The sequence below is a fragment of the Cornus florida genome, unplaced genomic scaffold (genome assembly GCF_030987335.1).
Source record: "Cornus florida cultivar Cherokee Brave unplaced genomic scaffold, ASM3098733v1 CherokeeBrave_3.0.0_Hap2_Chr03, whole genome shotgun sequence".
NCBI classification, from domain to species: Eukaryota; Viridiplantae; Streptophyta; class Magnoliopsida; order Cornales; family Cornaceae; genus Cornus; species Cornus florida.
The window spans coordinates 38,119,641-38,134,872 of record NW_026775573.1 but is presented as its reverse complement, the minus strand read 5'-3'; the positions used below and the strand labels follow the sequence as shown (position 1 = coordinate 38,134,872).

General features: G+C 36.5%; 1 protein-coding gene across 1 annotated transcript; it reads right to left on the bottom strand.

Moving 5' to 3' along the window:
• Positions 1-10,173: 10,173 nt before the first annotated feature.
• LOC132301464 (disease resistance protein RUN1-like) lies at positions 10,174-11,801 on the bottom strand. The gene is made up of 3 exons (XM_059798713.1): positions 11,517-11,801; positions 11,338-11,468; positions 10,174-11,182 (listed from the first exon to the last, which is right to left on the bottom strand). The coding sequence occupies exons 1-3, from the start codon at positions 11,799-11,801 to the stop codon at positions 10,174-10,176; spliced, it is 1,425 nt and encodes a 474-aa protein (XP_059654696.1).
• Positions 11,802-15,232: the final 3,431 nt, after the last annotated feature.

The following is a 15,232-nucleotide window of genomic DNA, read 5'->3' as shown; positions in this document are numbered from 1 at the left end:
GACATGCTCCGCAATGCTAAAAGGGAAAATAAGAAAACTGAAGTGATCAAAATTTGAATAACTTGGAGGAATACAAAATGTTCTTTTTTTTTTTATTTTTTTTATTTTTTTTAACAAGCTTTCAGATCTGAACCGACATGATCACATGAAATTTAATTTTCATATTCTATATGCTTGAAATTTGATTGTCTTTCAAAGGTTTCCTTGACTATATGAATCAGTATTATCAGAAACAGGAGTGGATAAAGTAATTGCTGAACTAGAGTCTTGTGGATTCCAATGTTTGATTGCTGGAATTGGCGGAAAAGGCACGGAGGTCTCTTTCAGTGGTTTCCCTTGATTTTTCTTGGTGTCAGCATTTTAACATTACCCAGATCAGTCTCACTTAAAGAATCAGCATTTCAACATTACCTGGATCAGTAATTCTCTTGCGTCAAATAATGACATGAAAATGTATACTTCTCCCACACTGCAATGCTCTGTTTATGATTACTGTCTGTACACCAACTCCATTGTTTCTTTATTGAAGTTCTCGGAGTATTATTAGTATTTGACATCCTATATTTCTGCGTCATTTTGTATGGCTTCTGGGTTATCTACAGGTGCTATTTTGTTATAGATGATGCTATTTGGTCTCACTTCTCTTGTAGTTTAATTTATTTGCTTGTTTAGCTATTAATACAAAGAAGATTATAGTATGATATTCATATGCAAATCTCTTCATAATTTCTTATGTTTTATGTTGAGTTGGACTCAATTATAAAGGATTTTCAACCATTCAGTAACTAAAAATAGTCTTGCGGTAAAGAAAACCTGTATCATCCTATTCAAGTCTGTTAGTTTGAGTGATGTTATCACAACAATCAACATGTAATTCTTTTGTGTTAAGCCAATACCACACTCTTATCTCACAATCAGTACTAGTATTATTGCAAATTGTGGTTTAACAAATTTACAATAAAAATTAATAAAAGGCTGCAAAAGCTGCTTGTTTAAAAATATTAGAGTTGCATTACACAATCAACCGAATTTGATTCCAGTTGTTGTGGTGGAAACGCAAAATAACAACTCACGTTGTTCGAGAAATAATCAAGCAATTACAAAGAAAAAAAAATCATACACAAGAACACAAGATATACGTGGTTCACCCAAATCTTAGGGCAACGTCCATGGAGCACACCGAACAAATTCACTATGAAAAAGATGAAGAATTACATGGAGAATTTTCTCTCAATCTCTCTCAATTGCTCTCTCTTGTATTGGCACACCCTTTTTCTCTAACTTTCTCACCCTATTTATAGAGTCCCCAAACTTGTCCTACAAGAATTTGCCTTTTGTAGAATCCAAAACCAATAAGGAAGTTAAATCAGATTAGGAAACTGAATTTTTCTTAAACCAATAAAGAAGTTAAATCAGATTAGGAAACTGAATTTTCCCTAATAGATTAGGAAACTGAATTTTTCCTAAAGTCCAGTACTCTTAAAGTTTCCATATAATTAAATCTTTCATCTAATTAGACTCCACAAAACCACAACAATCTCCCACTTGGAGTCTGGAGCACTTATAAACCCATTCCATCTTCTTCTCATGCATGTCCCATACATATCGGTGCGCTTCTTTCTGTCTTCGAGCTAGAAGACCAACTGAAGTTGGGCACAACTTCAGTTTCTCCATGGTCACTGTCTTGGTCAACATGTCAGCCGGATTCTTGGTGCCAAGTATTTTTTCAAGTGTCAACACCCCATCTTCTAACAAAGATCTGATAAAGTGATACCGAAATCCTATATGCTTGGCCCTTGAATGAAATGCTGAATTCTTTGCTAGATGTATCGCACTCTGACTATCACTGTGCAAAACATTCTTCTCCTGTTCGAATCCTAACTCTGTCAACAAACCTTGTAACCAAATCATCTTTTTACTAGCCTCTGTCATCGCCACATACTTTGCCTCTGTAGTAGATAACGCTACAATCCTCTGTATTTGCAAAACCCAACTAACTGCAGTTGTACCTACCATAAACACATACTCGGTAGTACTTCTTCTGTGGTCCACCTCGCCAGCAAAGTCTAAATCTACATAGCCATGTCGCTTCACTTCGCCCCTTTTGAAACATAGGCATCTGTCTGTGGTACCCCGTAGATATCTCAATATCCACTTTACTACTTCCTAGTGTAGCTTGCCCGGATCCTTCATGAACCTGTTTGCTGCTCCCATTGCATATGCATTGTCTGGTCTTGTGCACACCATGGCATACATCAAACTTCCAATGGCTGAGGCATATGGAATTTTAGCCATAAAGTTTTTCTCATCTTCTGTCTTCGGACACTGATCTTGAGATAATCGGATGTGATTAGCTAAGGGAGTACTCACCGCCTTAGCATTATTCATATTGAACCTCTTTAGAACCCGTTCAACGTACTCCGCCTGAGACAACTGTAAAGTACCTTTCTGTTTGTCTCTGCTAATCCTAACCACAAGAATCTGCTTCGCTGCACCAAGATCCTTCATCTCGAATTCACTAGACAACTGCTTCTTCAATTTGTTGATTTTTTCAAAATCAGAACCTGCCACTAACATGTCATCAACATAAAGTAGAAGGATAATGAAACTTGACTTAACCCTCTTGAAGTAGCAGCAATGGTCAGCGTTGCACTTGTTATAGCCATGTCGCTTCATAAAACCATCAAACTTCTTGTACCAATGTCTCGGGGCTTGCTTCAAACCATATAAGCTTTTCTTCAACTTGCACACTAGTTTCTCTTTCCCTTTGACTGAGAAACCCTCCGGTTGTTGCATGTAAATCTCCTCTTCAAGGTCACCATGGAGGAAAACAGTTTTGACATCTAACTGCTCAAGGTGTAACCCCTCTGCTGCAATAATGCTACGAACTGAGCGAATGGTACTCAGTTTCACAACTGGGGAGAAAATGTCTGTGTAGTCAATGCCTTACTTTTGCTGAAAGCCTTTGACCACCAATCTCGCCTTGTATCTCTTGGAATCATCGTGTTCCTCTTTTACCCTATACACCCATTTGTTGTGAAGAACTTTCTTCCCATGGGCAACTTGGCTAGTTCCCATGTTTTGTTGGAGATAAAGGACTTCATCTCTTCTATCATTGCAAGCTCCCACTTGCTAGCATCTTCAACCTGACATGCTTCATCATAGCATTCAGGCTCACCATCATCTGTGAGTAACATATAATCCAAATATTTCCTATTCGGTACATGAGGTCGTGTAGACCTTTTAGGTGCAGGCATAGGAGTTGGAATCTGCAGTGAACTATGTTCTGTGAGTTCTGGCCAAGAACCCTCATCTGTCTGCTCCGCATCAACGCTCTCTGGATCATCATCCAACTCAATAAACTCAGGCTTACTCTGTACAGGACTAGTTAACTGTGCTGCATCTTTATCCTTATACATCACCTTCTTGTTGAAAATCACATCTCTACTTCTTATGATTTTCTTGTTCTGATTATCCTAGAGTCGATAACCAAACTCATCTCCGCCATACCCAACGAAGATGCATTTTAGTGACTTGGGGTCGATCTTTCCCCTAGCATGGTCACTAATATGCGCATATGCAATACAATAAAAAACTTTCAACCATGAAAGATTTACCTCTTTGCCACTCCATACCTCTTCTGGTATTCGATGCTCCAAAGGTACCGATGGTCCACGATTAATTAGGTAGGATGCTGTATTGACTGCTTCTGCCCAAAACTGTTTGAGTAGACCCGAATGTATGCGCATGCTTCTGGCTCTTTCTGTCAATGATCGGTTCATCCGTTCTACCACCCCATTTTGCTGTGGGGTTCCTTGTACAGTCCTTTCTAGTTTGATCCCATTATCAAAATAGAACTTCTTGAACCCAGTGTCTTCATACTCACCACCATTGTCTGATCTCAACCTCTTAATTTTCAAACCTGTCTCATTCTTCACCATGGCCTTCCACTTCTTGAACACATCAAATACCTCAGATTTGTGCTTCAAAAAATAAACCCATACCTTCCGTGTGATCATCAAGGAAAGTCATGAAGTATGATTTTTTGCTAATGGATGAAACAGTGGTTGGCCCCCAAACATCTGTTTGAACTAACTTAAGTTTCTCCTTCTGAGATCTATGCCACTCTTCTTGAAACTGACTCTCTTTTGCTTGCCCATCACGCAACTCTCACCGAAGTCAATATCAATTGCCCGTATGCCTGATAGTTTCCCCTTTGAGTGCATAATCTTGAGCCCCCTTTCACTCATGTGACCTAGTCTTTGGTGCCAATGGTTATAATCTTCTCTGTTTTCTGCAACTGCTATAGACCCACAAGCACTAGTAGTTGTGTAGAGAGTACCAGATTTCTTACCACGTACAATGGTTATAGTGCCTCTGGAAACTTTCCACGAGTCTCCATTGAAGGTTGTAACAAAACCTTCATCTGACAATTGTCCCACCGAAATCAGATTCTTCCTCAAGTCAAGGATGTGTCTCACATCCTTTAACTTCCAAGCTGACACATTCAACTTAATTTGCACTTCACCCTTGCCAACGACGCTGCAAGGCTGATCATCACCAAGATACACCTTACCGTGGTTACTCGGTTCATAACTATTATAAAGTTCTTTGTTTGAGGTGCCAGGAAATGATGTGCCAGAATCTAAAACCCATGACTCTACCTTGCTCTCCAAAGAGCATATCAATGCATCATCTGATTCTTCTGAGACAAAGTTTGCTTCAGTTTTTCTTTCAGTTCCCTTCTTTGGAAGTTTGCAATCAACACGGTAATGTCCCTTCTTTCCACAATTCCAACACTCAACGTCATTGAGATCTGTGGAATTCCTGAAATTTTGAGACTGTGTCCTTCCATTCCTTGACTTGGATATACCTCTGTTTCTATTATTGTTACCCTTTTTCTTGTTTGAACCCTTGCCTCTGCTTTCAATACTCAACGCCGAACCACTGGTGGAAACCCCTGCTGTTTGCTTTCTGATTTCTTCAGTCAGAATCATACTCACAATTTCATCAAACTTCAACTTGGTCTTCCTTATAGAGCTACTGATCGCTGTAACTGTGCCATTCCAACTCTCGGGTAACTGCCCTAGAATTAGCAGTGCTCGGACTTCGTCTTTGAAGTCGATATCAACAGACTCTAATTGCCCAACTATCTCGTTGAACGCATTTAGATGTTTGTTGAACTTACCACCTTCGACCATCTTCATGTTGAACAACTTCTTGATCAAGTACACCTTATTCGTTGCAGATGGCTGTTCATACATATTAGAAAGGGCTACCATGAGAGACATCATCGTCTTCTCATTCTTGAAGTTAAAGGCGACTGATTTTGACAATGTCAATCTGACGGTGCCAAGAGCCTTCCTATCAAATAATTCCCAATCTGCATCCTTTGTATCCTCTGGCTTATCTCCCAAAGGTTGATACAGATTTTTCTGAAACAAGAGGTCTTCAATTTGCATTTTCCAGAAACTGAAGTTTGTGCCATCGAACTTCTCGATCATGGATGTGGATGTCTTATCTTCTGATGTCATTACTCCCACTCGAACGGATAGATTTAATCAAAAAACTTTCAGAATTTTGTCAAACACCTTCTGTGCCCTAGGTTCTTAACCAAAGGCTTTGATACCAGTTGTACTATACAATCAACCGAATTTGATTGCAGTTGTTGTGGCAGAAATGCAAAATAACAACGCACGTTGTTCGAGGAATAATCAAGCAATCACAAAGAAAAAAAATTACACACAAGAACACAAGATATACATGGTTCACCCAAATCTTAGGGCTACGTCCATGGAGCACACCGAACAAATTCATTATGAAAAAGATGAAAAATTACAAGGAGAATTCTCTCTCAATTGCACTCTCTTGTATTGGCACACCCTTTTTCTCTAACTTTCTCATCCTATTTATAGAGTCCCCAAACTTGTCCTATAAGAATTTTCCTTTTGTAGAATTCAAAACCAATAAGGAAGTTAAATCAGATTAAGAAATTGAATTTTCCTTAAACCAATAAGGAAGTCAAATCAGATTAGGAAACTGAATTTTCCCTAATAGATTAGGAAACTGAATTTTTCCTAAAATTCAGTACTCTTGAAGTTTCCAAATAATTAAATCTTTCTCGACTCCACAAAACCACAACAAAAAAGAGCAAAGATGACTTACAAACATTTATTTTTACTATTTGTTCTTTAAGATTCTCACATATAATTTACATTACTAAACTGACATACAGAATGGTTGCTGTACATTTTTTCCCCCTTGATCAGTGGTATATAATTTTAGCGCACAAAACAAAGTGAAGTGATGGATTAATTATATCAATATATTATTAATACTGCATAAATTTGGCTTTTTAGGGACAGAATTTTTGTCTAGTAAGGCACTCTGCAACACTAAAAGAGAAAATAAGAAAAAAATAGAAGTTATCATCAGCATTTAAAATAATTTTGAGGAATGTAAAAAGTTGTGTTCTACATACTCCAGAAATAAGTAGTTGCTTCTTCATTAGTACTCTGGAGCCATTTTCTCATGCTTTTTAGAGTGAGTTCTTAATTTTTATGTTTATGGATTTCCATATTATTAACAGAAGACACTCCCCGTGTCTTCTCACAATCGGCTGACTATTTGTAGGATCCATTACAACAATGTAATTTTAGGAAAGTCAGGTCACTACACTCCAGTCTTAATATATATAATTCTCATTCCATTAAAAAAAAAAATTCATTCTTTTTATTGAAGTACACACTTTCTCTCAACCTTTCACTCTAGAAGCCTTCAAATGGGTCATCTACGGTCTTAAAAAAATGAAAAACAAACAAAATAAAACAAAACAAATAAAATAAAAAAACCAACCCAATAATCCGTTGGGCCGGTCCAAGTTCCACCCTGTAAGAGTAGGTCCTCTATAAATTCTTCAGATTCTCTTTATAAATTCTTCTATTATTATTATGTTTTGTTTCTGAAGGTAATCTTTTATAAATTCAAGATTCTACTTCACCAATGTCATCTGAAGGAGGATGAATAATATCTAAGGCAGTAGTGACCGAGTGACGCGAGGCAACATATGACTCTGGATTCTTCTTATCGCCCTCGTAAATCAGACTAACCCCAAACCTCTTCACCCATAATAAACCTTCTAGTGGCCATTGTCTAATTGTCATTTCCACTTCATCTCCATCTTCCAACCAACAAAGTTTAAGGTCGGCCATTGGTATGTAGGAGAGGCACATTTGTTCAAACAAAATTACATTTACTTTACAATGTGGTCCACGAGACGTCTTGGTTTTATTAAAAATGTAATAGTAAGCCACGTATGGCGCCTCGTCTGGGAGTCTATCAACTCCCTCTCTATGAGAAGCAACACAACAAAAAATAATCGCTTGTAATATCCGACCCAGCTGAGGCATTCGAAAACGCATAAAGTATCCCTCACTCTGGTAGTTGCACCACCTCGGAACCTCACCCCCGGAAATACAAAAATGCAACGCGTTTTCTTGATGTACCTACATTAGACCCATGAACTGAGTTAATTGGTTTCTTATAGTACTACACACATAGCATAGGGAGAGAGTATTGCATTTGTACCTGATCTCTGAGAACATTTCTTCTAAAATTATATGCAGCATTGTTGTTGACTAATTTGGGACAACGCTGAAAATACATGAATTGATAACCTGCTGCTTTTGATTCAATTGACACGCTCTGCAATAATGTGCAGTCGTCTGCCCTAAAAAACTCTAAATTTACTGGAAGGCCTGGAAATGATTCAAGTAGAGTACATTTCTCTACATAGAGATCCTCCAGTCGTGGAAGGCTAGTGATGGTAGCTGGTAGGTTAGAAAATTTGTTTCCGTTAAGATCCAAACATACCAAGGACACCAAACTTCCAATTTCACTGGGCACATTTGTTATATTGTAGTTTTCCATATTTAATTTCCTGATGCTGCTTGACAATTTTAACGACGAAAAGTAGGGCTGCAAATGAACCGAGCTGTTTATGAACAGCTCGGGCTCGGCTCGCTAAGGGCTCGGCTCGGGCTCGTTCGTTAAGTAAACGAGCCGAGCTCGAGCCCAATTTATAGGCTCGTTTAGTAAACGAGCCGAGCCTGAACAATGTTAAGCTCGGCTCGTATGGGCTCGTGAACAAGGCTCGTATAAGGCTCGTTTAGGGTCGTGAACAAAGCTCGTATAAGGCTCGTTTAGTAGCTAATTATAAGTTCTTGATCCAGCCCATATATATGAGACCATTACAATTATACATGATAAGCCCATTTGAAAACCATTACTATAATCTAAATAACAAAGCCTAAAAAAAAATGGCCCATATTCATTTTAAAGACCTAACCCATTTATGTTAACAAACAAACCATATTCTATATTCGAAGTGTTAGCCCATATAATACATTAGTTTGGCCCAATTTACATCCTTTCATTAATAAGGCCCAAGGACCATTAGCCCATCATCAATTAAGGTTGCATCTTAGCCGTTGATTTTGGTACTTTTTAAGTGATAGAATAAACCCTAAAGAAGGCAGTTTCACCACGTATCCATCTTCATAGCTTCACCACATAAACGCTCCGGAAGCCCTCACAAGCAACAGAGTTCCGATAAACTCCAATGCTGGCATCCCTCCCTAAGTCACTCATCACTCCACTCACTGCTGTCATCAGAGGAAGGCAAAAACCATATAAGATCTAATTTTAACTTCTTTATTTGTTTTTTTTTTTCTTCTGTATTTTTTCCTTTTTCTTCTTCTTGGAGATTAAGATCTGATCTCATGAAAGAGAGTTTGTTTAGTTCTTTTCTTGAATCGGGAATTAATTTTACAACTTTGAAATTTTAACTTCTTTATTTGTTTCTTTTCTATTGTAATTTTTCTTTTTTCTTCTTCTTGGAGATTGAGATCTGATCTCGTGAAAGAGAGCTTGTTTAGTTCTTTTCTTGAATCGGGAATTAATTCTACAACTTTGGAATTTTAACTTCTTTATTTATTTATTTTTTTCTTCTATATTTTTTCTTTTTTCTTCTTCTTGGAGATTGAGATTTGATATCGTGAAAGAAAAGCTTGTTTGTTTAGTTCCTGTTATGCAGAGTTAGGAAACAACAATTGGAGGTGCATGTAATCGAGCCCGAGCCGAGCCCGAGCTTCTGAAAAATCTATCGAGCCGATCCCGAGCTTTGCTTAGCCAAGCTCGCCTGATCCCGAGCCGAGCCCGAGCACCTCTCTGGGAATGATGAGCCGAGCCCGAGTAACCCAAAGCTCGGCTCGGCTCGGCTCATTTGCAGCTCTAACGAAAAGCTTGATTCAGGTGGCGATCTTCGAAAAAATGCTGGGCACTCTAATTTGGAGCAACCGGACATATTGAAATTAGAGAGAGACTTCAACCTGAAAATGCTCAAGGGAATCTTCTTAAGATTCTTGCAATTCTTCAGGTCCAAGACAATAAGATCTTTGAGACGTCCAATAGTGTGGTGAACCTCTACCAGCTTTTTATAATCATTAAGCAATAATTTCTCAAGACTGGTGAGCCCAGCGAAGTCCGGAGTTTTAATCAAGAGATAGGAATAACTGAGATTGAGGTATTTCAATTTGCACAAAAACTGTTAGGAACATAAAGAGACAATAAATTTTCAAGCATGTCATTGTATAATTTAAGTAGTTTGAAGCAGATGATTAAAAAAACAGTAGTATCAATGATCATACCTTTGTTCCTCTCCAAACTTGTTTGAGTTTGCTATAGCTCAAGTCAATGGCAACCAGATTATCCATAATTAAGCTTGGTGGTATACATTCTAAAGAAAATCCTTTCCACAATAGCCAAATAAGTCTTCCAAAGATACATTCGTAACTTCCACTTATAGGGACAAAATCGAGTTGAAGCAGTCTCAACCTCTATATCTTTGTAAATGCCTTCCAACTTAGTTGTAGTTCCTTTGATTTAGGGAAGTTCAAGACTAAGCCTTGAACTTTTTTTGTCCCCTGATGAAAATAAAAGTTGTAGGTATAAGAATATAAAAATATATATGTGACATGATGTATAATTAATTCAGGTATTGAGCTCTAACATGTTATTTCTCAGTACATCAAGAATGTCTTCATGATACCATAATCTACTACGTTCACTTGGCTCTTCAGGGAATTCTTGACGGATGATCTCTCTCGCCATGTCTTAAATTAGATCATGCATCAACAACCGATTCTGCTTAATGCTTACAAGGCAACGATGAGATAGAACATCAATATCAGTTCCCGGGAAGAAACCACAGCCTTTTAGTATTTTGATGGGCAAATCATGGTCCATTCCAACAAAAAAACATGCAATATCCAGGAATAAACCCTTCTGTTTATCATCAAGTGAGTCGAAGCTCTGCCTTAGTATATCTTGAACTTTAGGATGAGGAATCTTTTTCAACTTCTCCAATTGAGCTTGCCATTTAGGTACCGCTTTACCCGACAATAAAGAACCTAAAGTTTTAAGAAGTAAAGGAAGTCCCTTCGCATAACACACTAATGCGTCAGTGAGGCTCTCATAACTTTCTAGAGGACAGTCTTTTCTAAAGGCATGGTAACTGAAGAGTTGAAGAGATTCCTCCCTATTCAAATTTTCAAGCTTGTACACCTTATCCACTCGAAGTGACTTTATTGCAGACAAATCTTTAATTGTTACTATGATTCTACTTCCGGGACGTAACCAATTACAATTTATAGCCAAAGCACTTAATTGGTTGTCGTTATCCACATTATCAAGAACAAAAAGAACCCTTCGACGCCATGCTCGACATTTTATCACCTCAATTCCATGATCCCCGCATTCTATTTTCTCATTTTCATCATTTAGGAGATCCGACAGAAGCTGTTTTTGTAATTTAACAACACCGTCGGTATCCCTAGAAGTTTGTCCAACATCATAAAGAAAGCTACTACTTTCAAATGGATGAAAACGATGTATGCGATTATAAAGTACTTTAGCAAAGGTAGTCTTACCAATTCCACCAATCCCCCATACGGTAACAATCCTAACATCATTACTAGTACCATTTGACCCCAACATTAGAAACTTAGTCACTTGTTCAACACTATGCTCTATTCCAACTTGATACTCTGGTACACTTAAGCCTGTAGGATTTAATTTATCTGCCAATGCTTTAACAACCGACTTAATACACGTTGACTCACACCTGTCCAATTTTTATTGTTAAGAAAAAACAAAAATAAAAAAATGAAATTAAGCAAATTTACCGTACAGAGAGGTGAAAATTCAAAATAAATAAGTGATCAAACAGGTAAATGACTTAGCATGCTTTTTTGAAGAGAATAAAGAGAATTTAAGTACCCATTGGCCACATTTTGTAGGACGTAACCGGACAAATTGCTGGCCTTTTCTAGAGCTGACCTCCAAATTTCAACCTTTTTCAAGTCGTACTCCTTTTTGTGACTGGTAAACGCATCTACGTAACAACCGCTCTGTGATCAAACATTAGAAGGTTCGACGTCATAGAAGATGGAAATAACAATCTGATTGAGTGTCGTCTTGCAATCCATGATCTTGACAAGCTCGTCAAGGCACCATTTTGAGGATGCGTAGTTTTTCGAGAATACGATAATGGAAACTCTTGATTCCTCAATTGCTTTCAACAATTCAGGACCAAGTTCTTCACCTCTTGGGAGTTTAGTGTCATCTCTGAATGTGTAAAAACCATGCTGATCCAAAGCAGCCAAGAGGTGACCAGTAAATGTCTTGCGAGTATCAAGGCCGCTGAAAGACAAGAAGACATCGTGAACACATGAAGCTGCCATTTTTAAAGCTCAAACAGCTTTGATCAAATCAAAAGAAAGGAAAGGAAAAGGAAAAGGAAAGAAAAGAAAGGTCGGGTTTGTGCTTGAGAGAGGGCATAGCCCTGACTTATATATAGATCAGAAAATGAGTTTCATATCCTATTTTTCCAAGCATCTATTAATTGAAAAGACTTCACATAATAAAAGTCTCACACACACTATACGTGTGGAGCCACTAATACTCGTTTTGGAAAAAGATGAATGTTTGCCCACTTGACTTCTTGGCTGGTAGCATCTCGAATCAACAAGAAATGTCAAGGAAATGACATGGAAATGCTTTAAAATATCTCCCACCCATAGAGTAAGTAATTCTATTCTAACAGAAAGATTAGTGGGTTATTTAGTAAAACTAAAAGTTGATTATTGAATATTTGGAAAGGTAAAATTTAACTGTTCAAATTTTAAGTAATAGATTGCATTAGGTGCACTGGTGGGATTAAATCATAGAATGAACTTATTATTGTACTGAACTCAGGAGCATGACAAAAATAAACAAATATTTAACCACAATATAAGACATAAAAGAAAGTGTGTCAAATTTAGATCAGCAAATATAGATAAAGATACTTACAAAATATTTCTTGAATTTGGTAAAACAACGAAAAGGGAACAAAGTTTATAATACAAAAGTAAAGGTGATTTTCACTCATCATAACAATTTCAAGTACGAACTTGGATTCTTTTACTTGTAACTTCAATTCATCTTGTATGGTTGTAAAATAATAATTTTTTTTATACGTATTTAGCTATTGCATGTTATGTATTGGACTATAATTTTTATTTTTAAATAAAGTATTGCACTAAATAATCTCTAAAAAAACAAGAATAATTTTCACTGATCATAATAATTTCAACTACTCTTCAAACACAAACTTGAATTCTCTTAATTCTCTTACTAGTAAATCCAATTCATCTCATATTTTGTAATATTATATATGCGTCAATTATATTGCTTAGATTATATTAATACTTTCTTTGTGCCAAAATAAGTGTCATGTTCTTCTTTTTTATCTATACCAGAATAATAGTTCATTTTTTTTTTTCAAATAATATATTTCACATTATTTCATATATGTTCTTTGAATTTAAAATTTCAAAATGTTAGATAATTTTTTATATTCTACTAAATAATCTAAGGGGACCAAGACATAATTTCTTTCAGGCTTCCTTGAAATTTAGCGAAAATCAACACCAAGAAGATTGGGTCTATCCATTTGACATGACATTTAAAAAATATCCTTGACTTACTTACAGTGGTCCTTTGGTAATAACGAAGAAGAGGGTAGAAACAAAATGGGGGAAAATCAGCTCCAGTTGCATAGTGCACAATTTCCTCCATTTTGGAATGAGTGGAGGAGAATTGGCCACATCACTTAAAAAAGTGGATTAAAAAAAAGTAACTGCACACTGTTGAAGTTGTATTAAATGTGTGTAATAATTTGTATATTTGTGTAATAATATGGTATAGGTTATATTTATACGTCATATTGTCCATTTAGCCCTTACTTTGTATAGAATTGTCCATTTAGCCCCTAGCCCTTACTTTACAGAATTTGTAAAGAATGCAAAGAAGAGAAAGAAGGAAGAAGGTTTGCGTGGGAAGAAGGTGCTTTGTTGCGTGAAGAAGGTTTGCGTGGGTCTGCGAAGAAGAAAGAAAGAAGAAGGTCCTGTGTTGCCCTTTTATAGTTAAAGAAAACCATAACCTCTCTTGTGCATGTGACGCTTGGGTCTGTGAAGAGAACCATCCCTACATTGAAAAAAACCCTAACCTCTCTTTCCAAATAGAAGCCGGAAGCATCGATTGTTCTGTGAATGAACCCAAATTTTGGTTGCTAAACCTAAGCAGGTACGAATAATAATTTTCAGATTTGATTTTGAAAGGAATCGTCTTATTTCCATAAGAACTAAATGGCAAAAACAAATATAATTAGTAAGAATATATAGACACATTTTTGGTAAGAAACCCTAACCTCTCCTTCCAAATAGAATTCGGAAGCAGCGATTATTCTGTGAATGAACCCAAATTTTGGTTGCTAAACCTAAGCAGGTATGAATCGTAATTCTCAGATTTAATTTTGAAGGGAATCGTTTTATTTCCATAAGAAACAAATATAATTAGTAAGAATATATAAACACATTTTTGGTAAGAAACCCAGAAATAGAAAATTATTGGTGAATTTGAATTGATGGCTTTTTTAGTATGCAGTTATTAGGGGTATGAGTGTTTGTTTGTGAGGATAAAAAATGGAAGAATTTGTAGAGTATATGTGTGGCGCAAAAAGAGTGTTTCAGAGTGTTACAATGTTAAGAAAATGTTTGGTCGTTGGGCTTGTATCGCAACATTTTCCTAAGTTGCATCCCAAATTCATCCTAATAAGCATCCCAAATTCTTCCTTATCTGCATTCCAATATTTTTGTAAAGTGAGTCACAGAATTTTCCTAATGTACATCCTAACATTTTCGTAATATAAATCCCAAATTATTTGTAAATTGTAACCTAACATTTTCCTTTGAAGAAAACCCTATCCTCTCTTCTGCATATGAGGCTTGGGTCTGTGAAGAGAACCATTGCGACATTGAAGAAAACCCTAACCTCTCTTGCTCTTTCTTTGATTCAAGAAAACCGAAGCCTCTGTCTGACCTTTTCTTCCTCATTCCTTTTAGGTGATTAAAGAGACCTCATAACCGATCGCCCTAAAAATCCACAAAGTGCAGAAGTTATTTATTGTTGATTTGGAGTCCTGCTTTCATCAATAGTAAGCGGATGTTTCAAAAGTCTGAAGTTCTGTAGTTGGGTGCGTGTGAATTGGCCATTTTTAGTTTAATAATGCTGCCTAATGTGTTGAGCATAGTAGATGAGGTGCCTGATGTTTGCATTCACATGTGTGCAATAACATACATACGACATCGTAAATCATAAATGTATTTGATTTCGTAATTTTTTAGTGATTAAATTGCTTATCTTCACTGCAGTTGAGTTTTGAGCATAATTTGCTTTGGTCTTTCTTGGTGATGATTTTGTTTATATTTAAAATTTGTCACATGTATATGATTATAATGTTAGTGTCTATAAATTTGGTTTATAGTCATATAATTTCTGTCCACTTAACTTATGTTACATACACATTTTCATTTTTGCGTATTTTCTTGTTAACAAATTGGGTAAAAGAGCCAGTATGCCCTGATTTGTTGATATTACCTATGTAATATGTCTTCCTAGAGAAAAATACTATGTTTAGATCATGCACTCCGTATATTTTGCTGTGTAGTAAGAGTATTAGTTTTGAAGTGGCTTGTTTTAGGGAGTAAGAAAATACAACTTTGTCAAATAATCCACTATTTATTTTTGGCTAATATCTTTCACAATAATTGTCTTCATATTAGTGAATCAG

What these genes read in the sequence shown, in the direction of transcription:
- LOC132301464 (XM_059798713.1), bottom strand. Translation starts at nt 11,801, where the DNA reads ATGGCAGCTTCATGTGTTCACGATGTCTTCTTGTCTTTCAGCGGCCTT. An exon ending in AGACGACACTCAATCAGATT is followed by an intron (nt 11,469 to 11,516) that starts GTTATTTCCATC and finishes GTTTGATCACAG; the next exon opens with AGCGGTTGTTACGTAGATGC. An exon ending in CTACAAAATGTGGCCAATGG is followed by an intron (nt 11,183 to 11,337) that starts GTACTTAAATTC and finishes AAAATTGGACAG; the next exon opens with GTGTGAGTCAACGTGTATTA.